General features: G+C 44.6%; 1 protein-coding gene across 3 annotated transcripts in view; it reads left to right on the top strand.

Moving 5' to 3' along the window:
* The window catches only part of rarga (retinoic acid receptor gamma a), a 42,523-nt gene that overhangs the window by 12,408 nt on the left and 14,479 nt on the right, over positions 1-15,636 (top strand). Inside the window, exon 4 of one of the 3 annotated variants that reach the window (XM_039799485.1) lies at positions 826-1,188. In XM_039799485.1, the coding sequence (XP_039655419.1) occupies positions 1,020-1,188 (169 nt within the window). In that variant the 5' untranslated portion in view covers positions 826-1,019. Of the gene's footprint in view, positions 1-825; positions 1,189-10,430; positions 11,001-11,461; positions 11,481-15,636 lie in introns of those variants that run through there. The other 2 variants (XM_039799486.1, XM_039799487.1) reach the window with 2 other exon arrangements.

Below are 15,636 nucleotides of genomic sequence, written 5' to 3'. Positions count from 1 at the left end.
GGAGGTTAGAGCCAAAATGACTCTGTGGGATGGGAGCCTGACCTCAAGAGAAGATAGTTGGAAGTGACAGCAGCAGTTAGCAATCAGTGGATCTCATTTTCCCTACCCTCTACCCCCATCAACACCCCCCCCACCCCCCCACCCCCCTCCCTTCTTCATGCTGGACCCCGTGTCTGGGCCTCTGGTCCTGGGGGGAAAGAGGCAGAGAGGCAGGCTGCTGTGCTAGGCTGGCAGCAGGAACAGAGGAGCTCTTTATAGTAGAGTTCTGGTGATTTAAATCATATGGCATAGCCTGGAATCACTGTAGAAGTCTGGAAGCTCTTCAAAACTGCAAGAACAAGAGCTCTCTCTTTCTCTCTCTCTCTCTTTTTTCCCATCCCTCCCTCCCACCCTCTCTTCCTTCATATAACTTTTTCCAAACTTCTTTCTTATTTTCTTTTCCCCTCGCCCAGTCCCAGTTTTTCTAGCTTTCCTCTTACAGCTCACTCGTTATTTTTCTCTCACGTCTTTATCTGTTTTGGTTCTCGTCGTCCTTCCTTACTTCCTCTTTACTTCCCATTCTCTCATACCTGTTGTTGGTATAAAGTTTGCACATCCTTCTTACATTAGAACAGTGGATAAACTATTCTCCGTCCCAGAACGTAGATGGATCACAGTCTCAGAGTTGACGTGAGGTGAATTGCGTTTGTGGAATCCAGAGAGGATCTCAACACAAACCACAGATTGTATCATCGTGTTCATACCAATCACAAACACTTATCCTCACGTTTATGTGGGGAATTTCTTTGAAAGAAATAACAAATTTATCTGCCTTCTTTTCCCCAGAAAACTGAATTGGATGACCCTTCTAAAGTGGAGTCACTAAAACCAGAGGCCTCATCATCACTCATCCGTTCCCCACATCCTGAGAGTCTTCGAAAGGACACAAATTTAAACTTTGCCGGGGATTTCCAGGTGTTGTGACGGCCGTTTCTTTCACCCAGCGGCCTGCTGCGGACCCCTGGGTGTGCTCTGTTGCCATGGCTACCAACAGGGAACAGCAGGTGGGTCACATGACCGGCTTCCCACCTGCTGTCTACCCGTTCGCCTTCAACTCCATGAGAAGCCACTCCCCTTTCGACCTGCTGGCCAACAGCAGCCTGTTTGGAAGATTTGGTGCTGACCTGCCCAAAGAGATGGCCGCTCTCTGTAAGTCCCTCTCACGTATCATTTTCCCTTTCAACTCTTAACTACATGTACGGCCCATACCTTCATTTTATTTAAGTCACATTATACAATTTGAACATGCGATGGAAAGAGGAAAATTCGGCTATTTAAATTGCACGTCATTATGTGTAATTTTGTGGAAATGGAAAACCTTAGGGTCTGTTTGTGATATAGGACGAGTGGTATAAAAAAAATCCCCAAAGAAACCATGAAGAAAAAGTCCACTTTCATCAATACAATGATTACTCTGCTCCTGTGGTTTCCGTATAGATGCTTGTAGATGGTGTGGTTGTGACCTCAAATTCTGTGTGTGTGTGTGTGTGTGTGTGTGTGTGTGTGTGTGTGTGTGTGTGTGTGTGTGTGTGTGTGGCGGTGTGTGTGTGTGTGTGTGTGCGTGTGTGTGTGTGTGTGTGTGTGTGTGTGTGTGTGTGTGTGTGTGTGTGTGTGTGCCTGTGCGCGCATGTGTGCTTCTGGACTTCTCACAGAGCTTTTGTGAGGCAGGCAACCCACAAGTCTGAGACAAAACAACATTCTTTCAGTGTGAGGTGATGAGTGCTCTGAGCATCAACAAATATTTGAAAATGAGCACAATTGCAATTGAAAGACTTATCTCACTGTTTATTCAGAATAAGCAGTGTGTGGTATCACCGTTTTGGAGAAAGAAAGGTGAGCTAAAGCAGCACACTCCAGTAGTGTCAGACCTGAGCACAGGGGGCACTGTTGTATGTTGAAGCACTAAAATGGAATGATGTACACTACAGTATGTAGCACAGAGCACAAAGAGGAGATTGTTGGCAATCCAGAGTGTTTTTCTGTCATGGAAAAACTGGCCATATTACACACACACTGTTGACATACATTGTTGTTCAAAATACCTGCTAGTTTCTAAAGGCAATTTTTTAATCAGCATCATGATTCCAGGTCAGGGATTATCGACGAATAAAACCACGGCTGCATAATTCGCTGGAGGGTGAGGATGTCAATGTGAGAGAAAGGAAAGAAAGAAAGAGAGAGTATAGAAGGAGCACTTTCGTTAAGGTTAGGGCTTGAGGTAAAGGTAAGCGGGAGTTATTTGAAATCTTATCTGGGTGCAGTGCTAAACGGGCAGCAGGTGTTGGTGGGTGGTAGGTGGTGAAGGGACTATAATGGGTGTGGGTGGCAACAGCTGAGTGCAGAGCCTGAAAGCCCCCCAGCCTGTGTGTGCAGTCCCCCTCTCTCCCCTACCACAGCATGCCTGAGCACCTCTCCAGCCTTTCAGCTGTCAATCACTACCTCACCCCCCCCCCTCCCCCCCCCCCTTCCTCCTCGCCGCTGCTGCCCACCTAATCCTCAAGGTATTTTCACAGAACCAGAGCAAGCGAGAGAGGGAGCGAGAGCACCTAGGGGTAATGTCCTAGTGTGGTGGAATCTAAGAACACACCCTGCTAGGAAAACACAGATACACACATGCAAACACACCACCAGAGACAGTCGTGTGCCCCCCTCTCTCTCTCTCTCTCTCTCTGTCTCTCAGTCTCTCACACACAGAGCACTTCTTTCATCTAAAAACTAGAAACATACCCCTGACGCATAGTGAAATCCCACCGCACTGACAGATGGATTCTTTTGGTTTTTACACTGGCATGAGTTAAGACAAAAACAAGTATCAAAGCACAAACAGACACAGGCAACTACATGCACTGGGGCTCTCATGCATGACTGCTTGTACTGACACATCCACGCTGGCAGTAGTATCGTTCACAAGGGTTAAGGACTGCAATTATTCAGTTTAATCTCTGTGTCAGAGTTTAAACAAGGTTCGGGCCAAAGATTAAGTCAGGATCATAGTGACAATTAGCGTGGACTGAGCTTTGACATTTGGTTTAGTTCTACCTCTTTATTAGCTGATCAAATCAATGTCAGTATTGTCTAATATTATTCACTGTAAACATTAGGATCAGTATTATTATTTTTTCCCTAGGAGTCTCGAATCAGCAACAAATTAAAACTATTTCTCTTTTTTTACATAATTAATTACCTTAAAACAGGTATATCAGGAGCTGTGACTAATGACTTGTAATGACTATTCGAGCAGTTATTAACTCTAAAAAATGTCAAGAAATAGTGAAACATGCAATTTCAATGAATCGACTAATTGTTTCAGCACTAGACCTGCCTACAGGTTATTTGTGCTAAAGCTCTTTAAAATAATAAATTTTCATATCAGCCTGTGGATGGAAAATAATCAGCAGTTAGTATCGGCTTTTAAAACATCCTTTTGGTGTTTCCCTTGACAAGGAATGTTACAAGTCATTTTACTGACAGCAGTCTCATTCCCCACTCTCTTAAACATTACCAGGGAAGACAAAAGGCCTTGGTTTGGACATTCCCCAGGCCCTCTCCTTCTACTTCTTATCCAGGAGTTGGCTTAACAGGCCTGCTCATTGTTGTCAGGGCTGTCTGTAGGCCAGAGTGAGAAAATACCTTCCACATAAAGGGAGTAGCACTGCGGATATTTCTCTGCGTGTATGTGTGTTTGTGTGTGCAGTAAATAGAACTGCATTCTTGCCCAGCTTCAGAGCTCCGTGTGTAATTGTTGTTAGAAAGGTATCCCGGGTGACACCTACCTTTTGTTGGGTGTGAATGCTGTGCCGACAGGTCGGAGCACCTCCCACGGCGGCGCTGTGCTTTGGCACCAGAGTGTCTTTGGAAATACCTGTTTTGCACAGAGGTGGGAAGAGACAGGACTTGGGAGGGATGGCTGTGTTTGCACACGTAGAGATAGTAGGCTTTTCTTTATTCTTAATGCATACATGAAGTAAGCAGACCCAGAACACCTTAGTGCTTCACTTTAACGTTCAAGTCATGTGTGAATGAGGTTCACTGACCATGTGGGTGTGCTGCAAGACTCCCTCTTTACCACCCATATCTTTACAAATGCGCAAAGGCATTTGTTCATCCATGAGAGGCTCTGACGGCTCTCTGTGCAGTATGTAGCAGAGGCCGTTATCAGTTGATCCCTGTCATTATGGGAGCACTTCAAACAAACAGTTGGAAGCCCATTAAGGCCACTTACTATGTGATAACATCACCACTGAGCCCTGAAACACCTTTATAAGCTTTCACCAATCAGGGCCGTAGCCCTGGCCTTAAAGCCAGCCACAGGGATGTTTTGAAAAGCTAGTAGGTCATTTCCTTCAGCCCACATGGCTGGGACCAAAATCTGCAGTCCTTTGCTGGGCTCGGCCTTTCTACTCTAACCATCGTTTTGAGCTTTTTGCTGAGTGATGCAAACAGAAATCTCATGAGAGGCTCAGCTGTGAACGTTTTCAGCTGCATCGCACTGGGATGAAATTAAAAGGATTGTATTAATAGAAAGGAATAAATGGCGTGTTGAAACTTGTGTAAAAGCTGCCTGAGTCTGCTCAGTTATGCCTCCAACGGAGACAAGGTGAACAGCTGTTTATGTGAAGTGTGTGGTGGGCATGGATTTATATGCCACAGACACACATGCACAAACATTAGTATACTGGCTGCTAAGCATATATGCATGCATCTGTGTGTGCGCACACACACACACACACACACACAAGAAGGTTATGTTGGCTTAAGGAGCTCGGGGAGTTGCGTAAAGGAGCCATTTTGGTGGGAAATGTGGTACGAGAGGCTATGTTAAAGCAAACCTTAAATGGAGGAGAGGGACAGCAGGGAAGGATGTTGACGACTAGCAGAGTGAAGCCCTCTTGGCTGGATGCGAATCAGAGCACAAACAGCGCATTGTACCGCTTTATTTATTTTCTTAAAGGTTGAAGTGCTGGGTTTCAGCCCGGCCTTGATGGAGGTACTGTACGTGGGTACGTGCCTGACTGTGAAGGTTTGAATTTTGCATAACGTGTGTGCTTATGTGGGGATACTGCATATTTGAGTGAAGGGAGGGAGGGAGACGAAAGAGAAAGTGAGCTATGTATGGATATGAAAATGATGAGCTTAGCCCTGCTACCCCTTACTTCCCTACAGACACAGAAAGACTCCAATCACAATTTTATTCCTCCTCAAACTCTTTGCTCTTTACAAACTGTGATGTCACCTCTCTTTTAAACTTGTGAAAGGCCCTCTGAGACACCTGAGAGTTTTTTTTATTTCGATTTTCTGTTGGCTCTTGAGGGCAAAGCCGACCTTTGTCAATCTCTGTCAGTTACTGATCTCAGATAGATTTATTGAAGGTGCAGAAAAATTGCCTGAACCTGGGGTGAAATAAAACTTCAGGAATGAGAGACGCATATGTGGTCATTGCATATGTATTATAATCATTGTAAAGAGTAAGTTAGAGCAGTGAAAAGGGATCTGTAATGATGCATGAGGTGTATTTTGAAACGTATGAACAAAATCATTCTTCATCTCTGATTTTGCATGATCACCTGACAATATTGTATTTCTTTCTTATCAAGAATAGCATCATCATGTTGTTCGAGCCTTTATCAAAAACATACAAGAAATCAAGTCTGGATATGGTAAACTAAAAATGAATCTCTATCCAGCGACAGTTTTCTATTTTCAAATCACATAAAAGGTAGTACTACATCAAACTATGAAGCACCCAGTTATTACACTAGATCATTGTTAGCAGTGTTTAGTTTTGACCCCGCCGTTTACCGTTACGAGTGTCAAAACTTAATCTGAAAAAAAAGTGCCGTTATAGAGCCATCTGCTCGCTGGCATCTCTGCTCCTTGATCTATCTACCATGATCTACACAGCACATTAGCAATGCGCCACGTCCTTGATCTATCAGAGACTGGATAGATAGACAGACAGACAGACAGACAGACAGACAGACAGACAGACAGACAGACAGACATACAGACACTTTTATTCATCCCGAGGGAAATTTTAGAAGGAGCCTCCTCTGCTATAATAAACAGCCCTGCATCATCTGACATCCCTGCTTTCATCTCCCTTGGCTACCGCTAGCCTCAAGATGACAGCTCTCTGAGGCGCTCCTCTTCTTTTTGGAAATCGATTCCCCTCACATCGTTCTTTTTATATTTTTCAACCATTGCTAGCATTTATTTATCAGATTAGGGGTGAACTGGCCAAAAAGACCCACTTTGTTTTTCCAGTCAATTTAAAGCACGCACTGAAGGAGTTTTTGTTTAACTGAGTGGAATATCTGCTCCTGAGATGATATCCACCTAAACCCTGTCGGCTTATGCACTCTTGAATTCCCTTGCTTTTCTTTCTCCTCTTTCTCTTCTTCTCCTTAGCCTTCACCTTGGATTTCCTCTGGTTATCCCTCTGTGCAAGTTTGAGCCAATTTGCCCTAAGTGCTGGAAACTTTCTGAAACTTTGCGTGTGTATTAAATGTGTGTGTGTGTGTGTGTGTTTGTGTGTGTGTGTGTGTGTGTGTGTGTGTGTGTGTGTGTGCTTGCTTGAGCCTGCATGCCTGCGTTGAAAGTCAGCAAAGGTTGCTGGTAAGGGAGAGGCCACAGAGTGTACTACAGCTCTGACACGATGACAGATGAAGATAAAGAGGCTACTATTAAAAATGGGAGGGGTCTGTTTTCAGATGGGCCTTTGTGGGCACGTGCAAGATAAAGAGCGCGCAATGGCGAGAAAAGAGGGATGGGCCCTCAGAAGGCGTGGGAGGGCACACAGGCACAGGGCAGGCTGAGAACAAGATGGGGGGGTTTCATATTTTTGGCCACACAACTGAAAGATCTTTCTTTTTTTCCCACAAAACACGGGTAGCGAAATGTCATGACAGTGCAGATAGAGAGAGAGAAAGACAGAGAGTGAAAAAGACTTTGCTGAAAGATGGCCAAGACTGATAGTGCTCTGAAAAGTAGCTCTGTTAGGTCTTTGGTGGGACCAGCATGTGAACAGAGGCCAACATGGCCGCCGCTCAGAAAAGAGCTCTCTCATAAGTCATGCCTCACCTACCCGACATCCTTCCTCAGTGACACATCAGGTATCTTCTAGAGATATATTGTGAGAGAGTGAAGTAGATGAGTGGATAAGATCACATTTCTTGTCAGAGCTAAACGTGTAAAACCTACGGCTGGTGGAGACGTTGATGGATGTGATGAGTAAGAACGCTAGGATTGCGCACTGTTTTCGCTGACAAGCATAACAGCCCACCATAACTTATATAGGACACTACTATTTTTAATGAGTTCATAAATGAAAATTATGGAAAATGTTTTTGGATGCATTGGCCTCAGGTGTTAAAAACAACCTGTGTGTGTGTGTGGGGGGTGGGGGGTGGGGGGGGGGTTGTTTCTGAGTAACCTGAATCTAGCTGCAGTGGGAGGGCGCTCTGAACTAGTGTTCAGTGTATCATCACCGTCAATCTGTTTCAGCACGTCCACACACATGTTCACATCAGCATTAAAAAAGCGCTACATTCTTTTCAAAATCGCCATGCTGCATTTAGCGCATAGGCATTTAAAAACAAGTCTTTATTGCCTCACACACCACTGTGTTGTTGACTACTTGGCTGGAACCTGAATGACTGTATACAGAGGAAGTGGCAACAATGTGTTGTATACGTCTTATCTGTAATCGGCATCAGAACGTCAGACAGTAGTAAAGCTTGATTTTCCAGGGCCCTGGCCCACGTGGAGCTATAAGCAGTCTGGGACCAGCTAACTGAGCGTCCCCATCTACTGTATAGATAAAGAGATGAAACATCATATCACAAAACAAACATTTCAAAATTTTGAATATGTGTAGAAGTCTGGTCTAATCAGTGCAATTAAACATGATTGAAAGCAGCAGTTACAAAATGACCAGTGAGTTGGCAGTGTCTGAAAATGGAACATTTCCAAAAACAAAAACAAAAGCAGAGAACTTTTTCAGCTAAAACAACTCATGCAGTTAGGGAAAATAATGGCCATAGGGAACTTGATGAAATGGGGAGAGTATTTGCAGAAACGGAGGGGTGGGGGTGGATTAAAGGAGAGCGATGGAGAGAATTGTGAGCCAGGGAGTGAGGAATAGAAGGAGGGAGGGCAGGATAAGTTTGGGGGGAAAGTTAGTGGCCCAGTGGGGGTTTCTTCTAGAGTTCAACCTCTCTGGCTGGGGAAGGAAGGGGAGGAGGGAGAGGAGGAAGGGGAGGCAGGGACCGGCCTGGGTCAGCAACAGTATGGAGTATGTGTAGATTAGATGTCTAAACTCACTCCGCAAACCCTCTGAAGCGTTGGAAGACTCTCAGCTCACAGTGCTGTATGCCAATAAGTGAAGAACCTGGGGTTAGTGGTCTGAATTATAGTCTCAAACACAGTAAAAAAGAAATGTCAAAACCAGGAGAGAATCGGATAAGGTCCATAAATCTCCAAAAACAAGAGTTTCAAGTGTGAGCACATGATATTATAAATCGATTGTGTTGCGGCTCGCCAGTCCAGAGAGCAGCCCTGGCAAGCAACACTGATGTTACAAAGAACATTTGCACACCAGGGGATAAGCCAGTTTTTAGTTTCCAGGATGCAGTTTGAAACTAGCAGCAAAAAAAGAAAAAAGAAAATACACAGGAAACAGAGTGAAAGACGAGTGTGAGAAGAATGCTTGTCGATCATAAAAATGTTACTCGTGGCAATGATGATTTAATCTGAAATGCATCCAGATCAGGAATTTTTTGAATTATTGTGTAAATGGGTGGAAAAGAAGAGTCAGTCGTTTTTAACAACAAACTGTTAGCAGGGGCATCTTTGATAGATAATCGTTTGTTATCTAGCCTCACTGTTCTATTCTTGCTGTCATAAAGCTTCCTCTTTATGACCCGACAGCTGTTTGAAAACACATAAAAACTACTGATGTTAACTGTTTGATGCAACAAAAGAGCTGTTAAATGTGTGCCTGTGTGTATGCAAGGAGTATCAGCCCACATGTGTGTATGACTGCTCAAGTGTGCCAGCTTAACAAAATAAACAAGAGATCTCAACTGAAGGAAAAGCTTTTAAGTCAATAAACAATTTAATCGAAATCATTCAAAATAGCCCGAAACGTCAAAGCATGGTTTCTTTCATGAGACAGGAAAAAGAGTGAAGTGTGAGACAGATGAGGAGGGAGGATGGGGAGGAGGGAGGGCACTGTGTGTTTATGGAGAGCGTAGCCAGCAGCACAGATTGACAGGAAATGTTGTCTTTTTTGCCTGCTGGGCTGTACCACTTGTACTGGTCTGACAGGGGGGAGATGAATGTGCAGGGCACACAGACGAAAGCCATTCTATTATCATATATCTCCCATTGTATCAAGCTGTTTGCTTTAGCTCAGCCAGAGTCGATCCGTCTGCTGAGCAACAGTTAGGACCAGTGACAGGCTTTTTTATTGACCGCCTATTGATTTCCTTTGATTTACCGTCACTGTGAGGGCAGTGCTATGTTTTAAATTGAATTATTTCAGCGATACACAGGACAGTCTGTGCTAAAGAAGACTGAATGCGGAAGGCTCAATGATACATTCAGGTGGTACATTAAAATGAATTACTTGCACAACCTTATCACATCTGCATCCTTGCATCTCTCTGTATTTCTTCTCAATACTGTTGCTCAGAGATAAATCACAAACAAGGTCAAGAGAACCTGTGAGAAGTGTGTCCAGCACATGGTGTGTTTGTATACTGGGAGTATTTGTCTCTGTAAATGCTCTGCGGGGATTGAGCAAGGCAGCCCTCATTCATCACTGTTAAAGCACTTCCAGAGGGAGAGACAGAAAGAACTGCCCATCCTCTGTTCCCTCAAACACACAGAGAGGAGGGAGGGATTTACCCTGGCATCTGGTTTCTGGGTTCAACCACAGCACAATGTTCTCTCTCTCTCTCGCTCTCTCTCTCTCTTTCTCACACACACATACTCACCCGGCCAGTGGCTGGACTTTAATATGGTTATGATTAGAGACGGGGGCTCAGAGAAGGGAGGGGAGGTGGGCTCATATTTACTGCAGTGGAATTGGGGGAGGTGCAATGGAAAGACAGACAGAGACAGGGACCAGATCTGAATGGGACACGAGGGGAGGGGGGCTGTTTGTTTGCATTCTGGGCTGAAATATAAAACACAAAAGCAGCACGGACAAAAACGCAAAAGAAGAATAGGAATAGAGTTTTGTCCCTTAACCAGATCAGTCCTTCCTCCAGTGCAGGCTCTGCTGGCCGGCCCCCTCTCCTCCCTCTCCCTCCCTTCTCCCCCCTCCTCCTGGGTCCCTCTCTCTAGCCCTTCCTCTATGGCATTCTCTCTCTCTCTCCACCCCCTCTCAGAGCGTCATGCCGAGGCAGTTGGTTCGCTCCGCCGTGTCTGGGGCTCAGCGAGAGCTGTGAGAGGCTGTGAGAGTTATTTAGGTCTGTTACAGCAGACAGAGAGCAGCTCACCCAAGGGCAGGGGGAGAGTAGAGAGTCAGAGTCACGCTCAGCTCCACTCAGCCAGGCAGGAACCAGATCTGCATTCCAGCTGAGAGGGAAAGAGGGGAAATCCAGCATCGGCAGGAAAGGGCAGCAGAGAGAGTGACAGCGAGAGATAAGAGCAGGCAGGGAAGGGAAGGTAGCAGATCCAGCTAGCTGGTGTTGCTATTTGTTGTTGTCACTGCTCCAGCGGGTGACGTGAGCAGTGGAAGCAGGGCAGGACACAGGCAGGACTGAGGGCTCGTAGTGATTGTTGCTGAGGGCTGGGGGGGTGGGGTGCCATGTTCGACTGTATGGAGGCTCTGGGTATGGGCCCCCGTCAGCTCTATGATGTCACCAGCCGCGGTGCATGCATGCTGCGGAAGGCGAGCCCCTTCTTTGCGGGGCTGGACCCCTTCGCTTGGACAGGCAGTGCCAGCGTTCAGTGTAAGTGGCATTTCTTGTATGACACAATCATGTCTCTCGCTCTCTCTCTCTCTCTCTCTCTCTCTCTCTCTCTCTCTCTCTCTCTCTCTCTCTCGTATTCCTCGCTTGCTTACCCCTCAGGGCTCGACCAAGGGGGCTGCTGTCACAGGAAAAGACTGGGACGTTCTCCTCTCCTCTGCTATCCTCTCCCCCTCACAGCCCACAGCCAGTTTGAGCTGCTCAGCCATCTGAAAAAAACTCTGCTATGATATGATATGCACTGTGTGTGTGTGTGTTTTCGTGTACTTGTGTGTGTAGATGTTTGACTTGTGGGTTTGAGCCCATGTAGTCAAGTTTCAGTGACACTGTGTTGCCACCTGAGGTTTGACCTTGCCAGGTGCTGTATACTAAAAAGTACAGTATGAACAGATGAAAGAAAGAGAAAAGAGGCGGTGTGTGTGACAGGAAGAGAAAACACGGATGCTTTGGATACCCAAACAGGTTTAGTTAATCTGTCTGTCTTCATGTGGGTTTAACTCTACAAGTTTGGTTTTTGATGTATTTATCATGAAAGGTTATTGACAAATATAGCCTGTGTAATATTACAGATGTTTAAAAGTTGTGTGTAGCCTGATGCAGTCCTCATAAGTCAGAGGTTTGTTTATGCTTCTGGATACAAGATGGATAATGATATTCCGCTGGAGCTATGAATTAATAAGTAGATGAATTATTTAATGGATAAATTAGAAATATAGAATGCATACCCAGTCTAAAAAAAAGTTGATGGATATTCTGGCCAGTTTTCTTTTCTCTCTTTTGCTCTGTCAGACTCTCATTTTTCTTCACCCGTCTTCCACCTCTGACTTCAGACAAGGCTCTGACTCTAACAACAGGCCTGTCTCTGGACAGACAAAACTGGGGTCCATTTCCATACACTTCCAGGGGGCCTCTACTGCTGTGAGAGAGCGTGTGAGAGTGGAAAAGGAGTGGGGGTGTGTATGCATGGCATGGTGGGAGAAGTGTGGAGGGATCCAAGCCAGATATGATAGTGTAAAAACAATCAAGAATACAAGAATAGATAGAGCGGTGGGATAAACAACTAACCTGTGTTCTTGTTTTTGGAAAGCTTTTTGAATTTGGTTCTGATTATTTTTGGTATTATTCTGTTTGTTCATCCTCCTACTTTTTGTTCCTTTTAACTGCCTCTCGGGGCGAGTCATCTGTCTTCATTAATCGTGAAGACACCAGCGTTTCAGTGGCTGTCATGCACACTGGCTGAGCTTTAATGAAGACAGATGCCCTGTCAGTGGAGGCCGAGGCCAGGGGGGACACCAGCCAGCCCAGCCTGCTCTGCTTAGCTAGGGGAGCCCTGATGATAACAAGATGAGATTTGTTTATTTAATCAATCAGACTTCTATGGCCTCTCCTGTTAACCTATTCACACACATTTGAAAATTAGGCCTCCAGATTCCAGAAGTAAATTTTTCATTTGAGTCTTTGAGAAAAATCAAAGAGATTAAAAAAAAAAAAAAAAAAAAAAAAAGAAAATCCTGAGAAGCTGCCCCGAGGGGAAGGGAGCTGAGTCTAGCAGAGCAGAGCAAAGTGGAAGCTGGTGTGGTGTACTGTTTCAAGCCCTCTGTGCCCAATAACCTTTGTAAACAAGGCAGCCCTATCCCCACATGAGGAGCCATAATGCCTCTCTTTGCTGAAGCAGTTGCCTCTCATTGTCCTCATCAATGAGGCTGATGAATTGATGTTTAAGTCTGATATCTCATTAAGCCAGCCCAGCTGCACAACAGAGGGACCTGTCTGGCTCCTAATGTCACGCTCTCTGCACACCAAAATAACCACCGGGTTTGTAAAGAGAGTTACCTGGCCCTTGCATGATACTCAACAATGAATTACTGTGGTCAAACTGTGTTTTTCCTCTGTTTGTAAAAAGAATTCAACAGTGTGGAAAAATATGCGCTTTGTGGTAAATTTCATGAAAACATCTTATCTTAAAATGGTCAGTATTTCTTTAATAATCTGTGGGAAATGCAATTTAAAATGTGTGTCCCCCTAAATCTTACACAAAATGAGATCTCCTGTTGTCTCTGCAGTAAATCTCCTGCGGTGATAAGTGTCACTGTTGTTAGCCCGGGACAGTCAGAGGAGTTTAAAAGTGTGTGGTCAGTTTTCCTGTTTTTGTTCACCAGTGGGAGACCTCAATGTCAGAGGTTAGTGAGAGGCTACGGCCTGGCCAATGTCAGATCTACACCATGTGTGGTGGCCTTGTCAGCTTGCTGAAAAGGAGACCCTTTCAACCAGCTTGGCTTGTGTAATGCTCTTAAGTGCCTTATACCACGGAGCTAGTACTACATCTGAGCTGCCCTGCCAGTAAGGATAATGGACACTGATTTAGTCATACGTCAATGAGAACTGAATTAGTCAACTGCCAGGGAAGCCATTTCAGAGAGCCTATGCAGACCGATCCCTTCAACTGCCAATGTTCATTTGCTTAGAAGAATGAGGCAATTATGCTTAGCAGTTCTCCAGGGTCAGAAGAAGGGGAAGTGTGTATTTTTTTTCTTCACCAAATCACACTCGTAGCTAGATCTTTTAGAACACTGTTTGGATATTAATTGTGATGCTTGCAAGTGATAAAAACAAGAGAGTAACATGGCAGTAACAGATTGCTAAAGTGATCCATCACCAAGTGTGCAATCACACACAGGCACACACACCTCTTTGTTTTCCCTTAATATGCTGTTCAAATGTGAATTGAGGAGCTAATTGAAATGGGGGACTATCTAGGCAGCAATGGCAGAGAAATAAGAGCTTCCTGTGACCGCTGGCACATTCTGGCCCCCGATCATTTTCTCCCTGATGGAAGTCCGCAGTTATTTCATTATAATTACAAAAGATTCAATTAAAAGATTAGAATGCCTGAGGGGGCAGGACTGGGAATAGATAGTGGATTCTTGGGTAGGGGGGGGTTGTGTGTGTGTGTGTGTGTGTGTGTGTGTGTGTGTGTGTGTGTGTGTGTGTGTGTGTGTGTGTGTGTGTGTGTGTGTGTGTGTGTGTGTGTGTGTGTGAATAAAGGAGACTTATAGTACCATGGTTGCAGTTCTAATGAGGACTCGTCAGTTCTGTTATATATACATAAACCTTGTTGATCCTTTCAAGATAATGTCAAATGAATGGCTGAAGTTAAGTAGTCAGCTGGTCCAAGGTCACTGAGTCGTAATTGATATGACCTCAGGAAAGACCTTCACTTGTGTCTGAAAACAATTATGCCAATGCAACTAAATGAGCTGTTTGAAGTAGAAAATCAGTTCAAAGGGAAATGTACAAAACACTGAAGCATGAGAGTAACCTTTTCTGTTCTTTAACTCCAAGCTGTAATTGAAAAAACACCTCATTTTAGAGTGCAGTTAGTGGATGGAGGGCCCCTATTTTGCTAAGCTGCTCTCTGGGGTTGTATAAGTGTTGTATAAGTGTAGGTATTTGTTTGTACATGTGTGTGTATATGCATGGGCTGATACATGTATGCAGGTATGTGTGTTTGTGTATGCTGTATGTATGTCGTGATAATACTCTATTTTGCAGAAGCTCAGGCAGCTCTTTTTGTTGTATTCACACTAGCACTCTGCAATGACAATAAATTTAATCTGAAACTATAATATTAAATATTGTTTCATTTGGCAAGAAGGCAAGTTCATGCTAACTCCATAATAGTTATATGGTAATTTCTGTATTATATTACATTACAACATGGAAAAGATTTTCATAGCATGAAGCCATTATTAGTATAAGGGCTACTTGTGTTGCAGTATCACACCACCTTGCTAACAGATCTGTCTCAGCTCTGCAGTAATAGCTGAGCCCATTAATAGGCCGTGCCGCCTATAAATAAACAGTTTCAATCCCTGCAGTTGCTTAAAGTTATTTCCACAAGCCCCCTTTTCATGTGTGATTTTGCATATATATGAACGTGTCAACTTGTGCTTGCGTGTGTGGCGCCTGTATGTGAATTATTATATGTCAATGTATGTAGTGTTTACATGCCTGTTTGGCTGACTTTGGTCACACAGACTGCTGTGTCAAATCCAGAGACAGACAATGTGCCAGGCTGGATTCCACAGACCTGTGTTGGAATCCAGCTCTGCTCTAATAGAAGTTTATAGCCTCAGCAGCGTCAGACACACTGGTGTAAATAAAACCCATCAACCACCGTGTGGAAGCTGAATCTGTATGACTTCCTTTCCATCTTCATTACATTTTTAAGTATTTCACAAGAGTGCTAACGCTTACGCTAAAACATTAAGAGGAATCCTGCTCAGGCTGTTATGAGGCAACTGGGCCAACAGTTTGCCCCTTTGTATCAGCAGAGTATAAAATGTGGACTTTCAAAAGTTCTTTCACAATAGTTTGCTGGTCACTGAGGTATTGTGGCTGCCCACCCTAACACCAATGTCTGGCTGCTGTTATTGTAGCAGTTTACTGAGAACAGCTCTTTGCCTGCCAGGCACATTTTCCCTTGTACAAAGGCGTGGGCAATTGGCAGGCAGTGTGTATATGTGTGCACCTTGGCGTTTGTGTGTGCGTGTTGTACACAGGCATGCACCTGTGAGAGTTTATGTCACTGGTGAGCACGCAATGTACTGTTGCGCAT

Source organism: Perca fluviatilis, chromosome 5, assembly GCF_010015445.1.
Source record: "Perca fluviatilis chromosome 5, GENO_Pfluv_1.0, whole genome shotgun sequence".
NCBI classification, from domain to species: domain Eukaryota; kingdom Metazoa; phylum Chordata; class Actinopteri; order Perciformes; family Percidae; genus Perca; species Perca fluviatilis.
The sequence above is the reverse complement of the archived record's forward strand: the minus strand, read 5'-3'. Positions and strand labels throughout refer to the sequence as shown.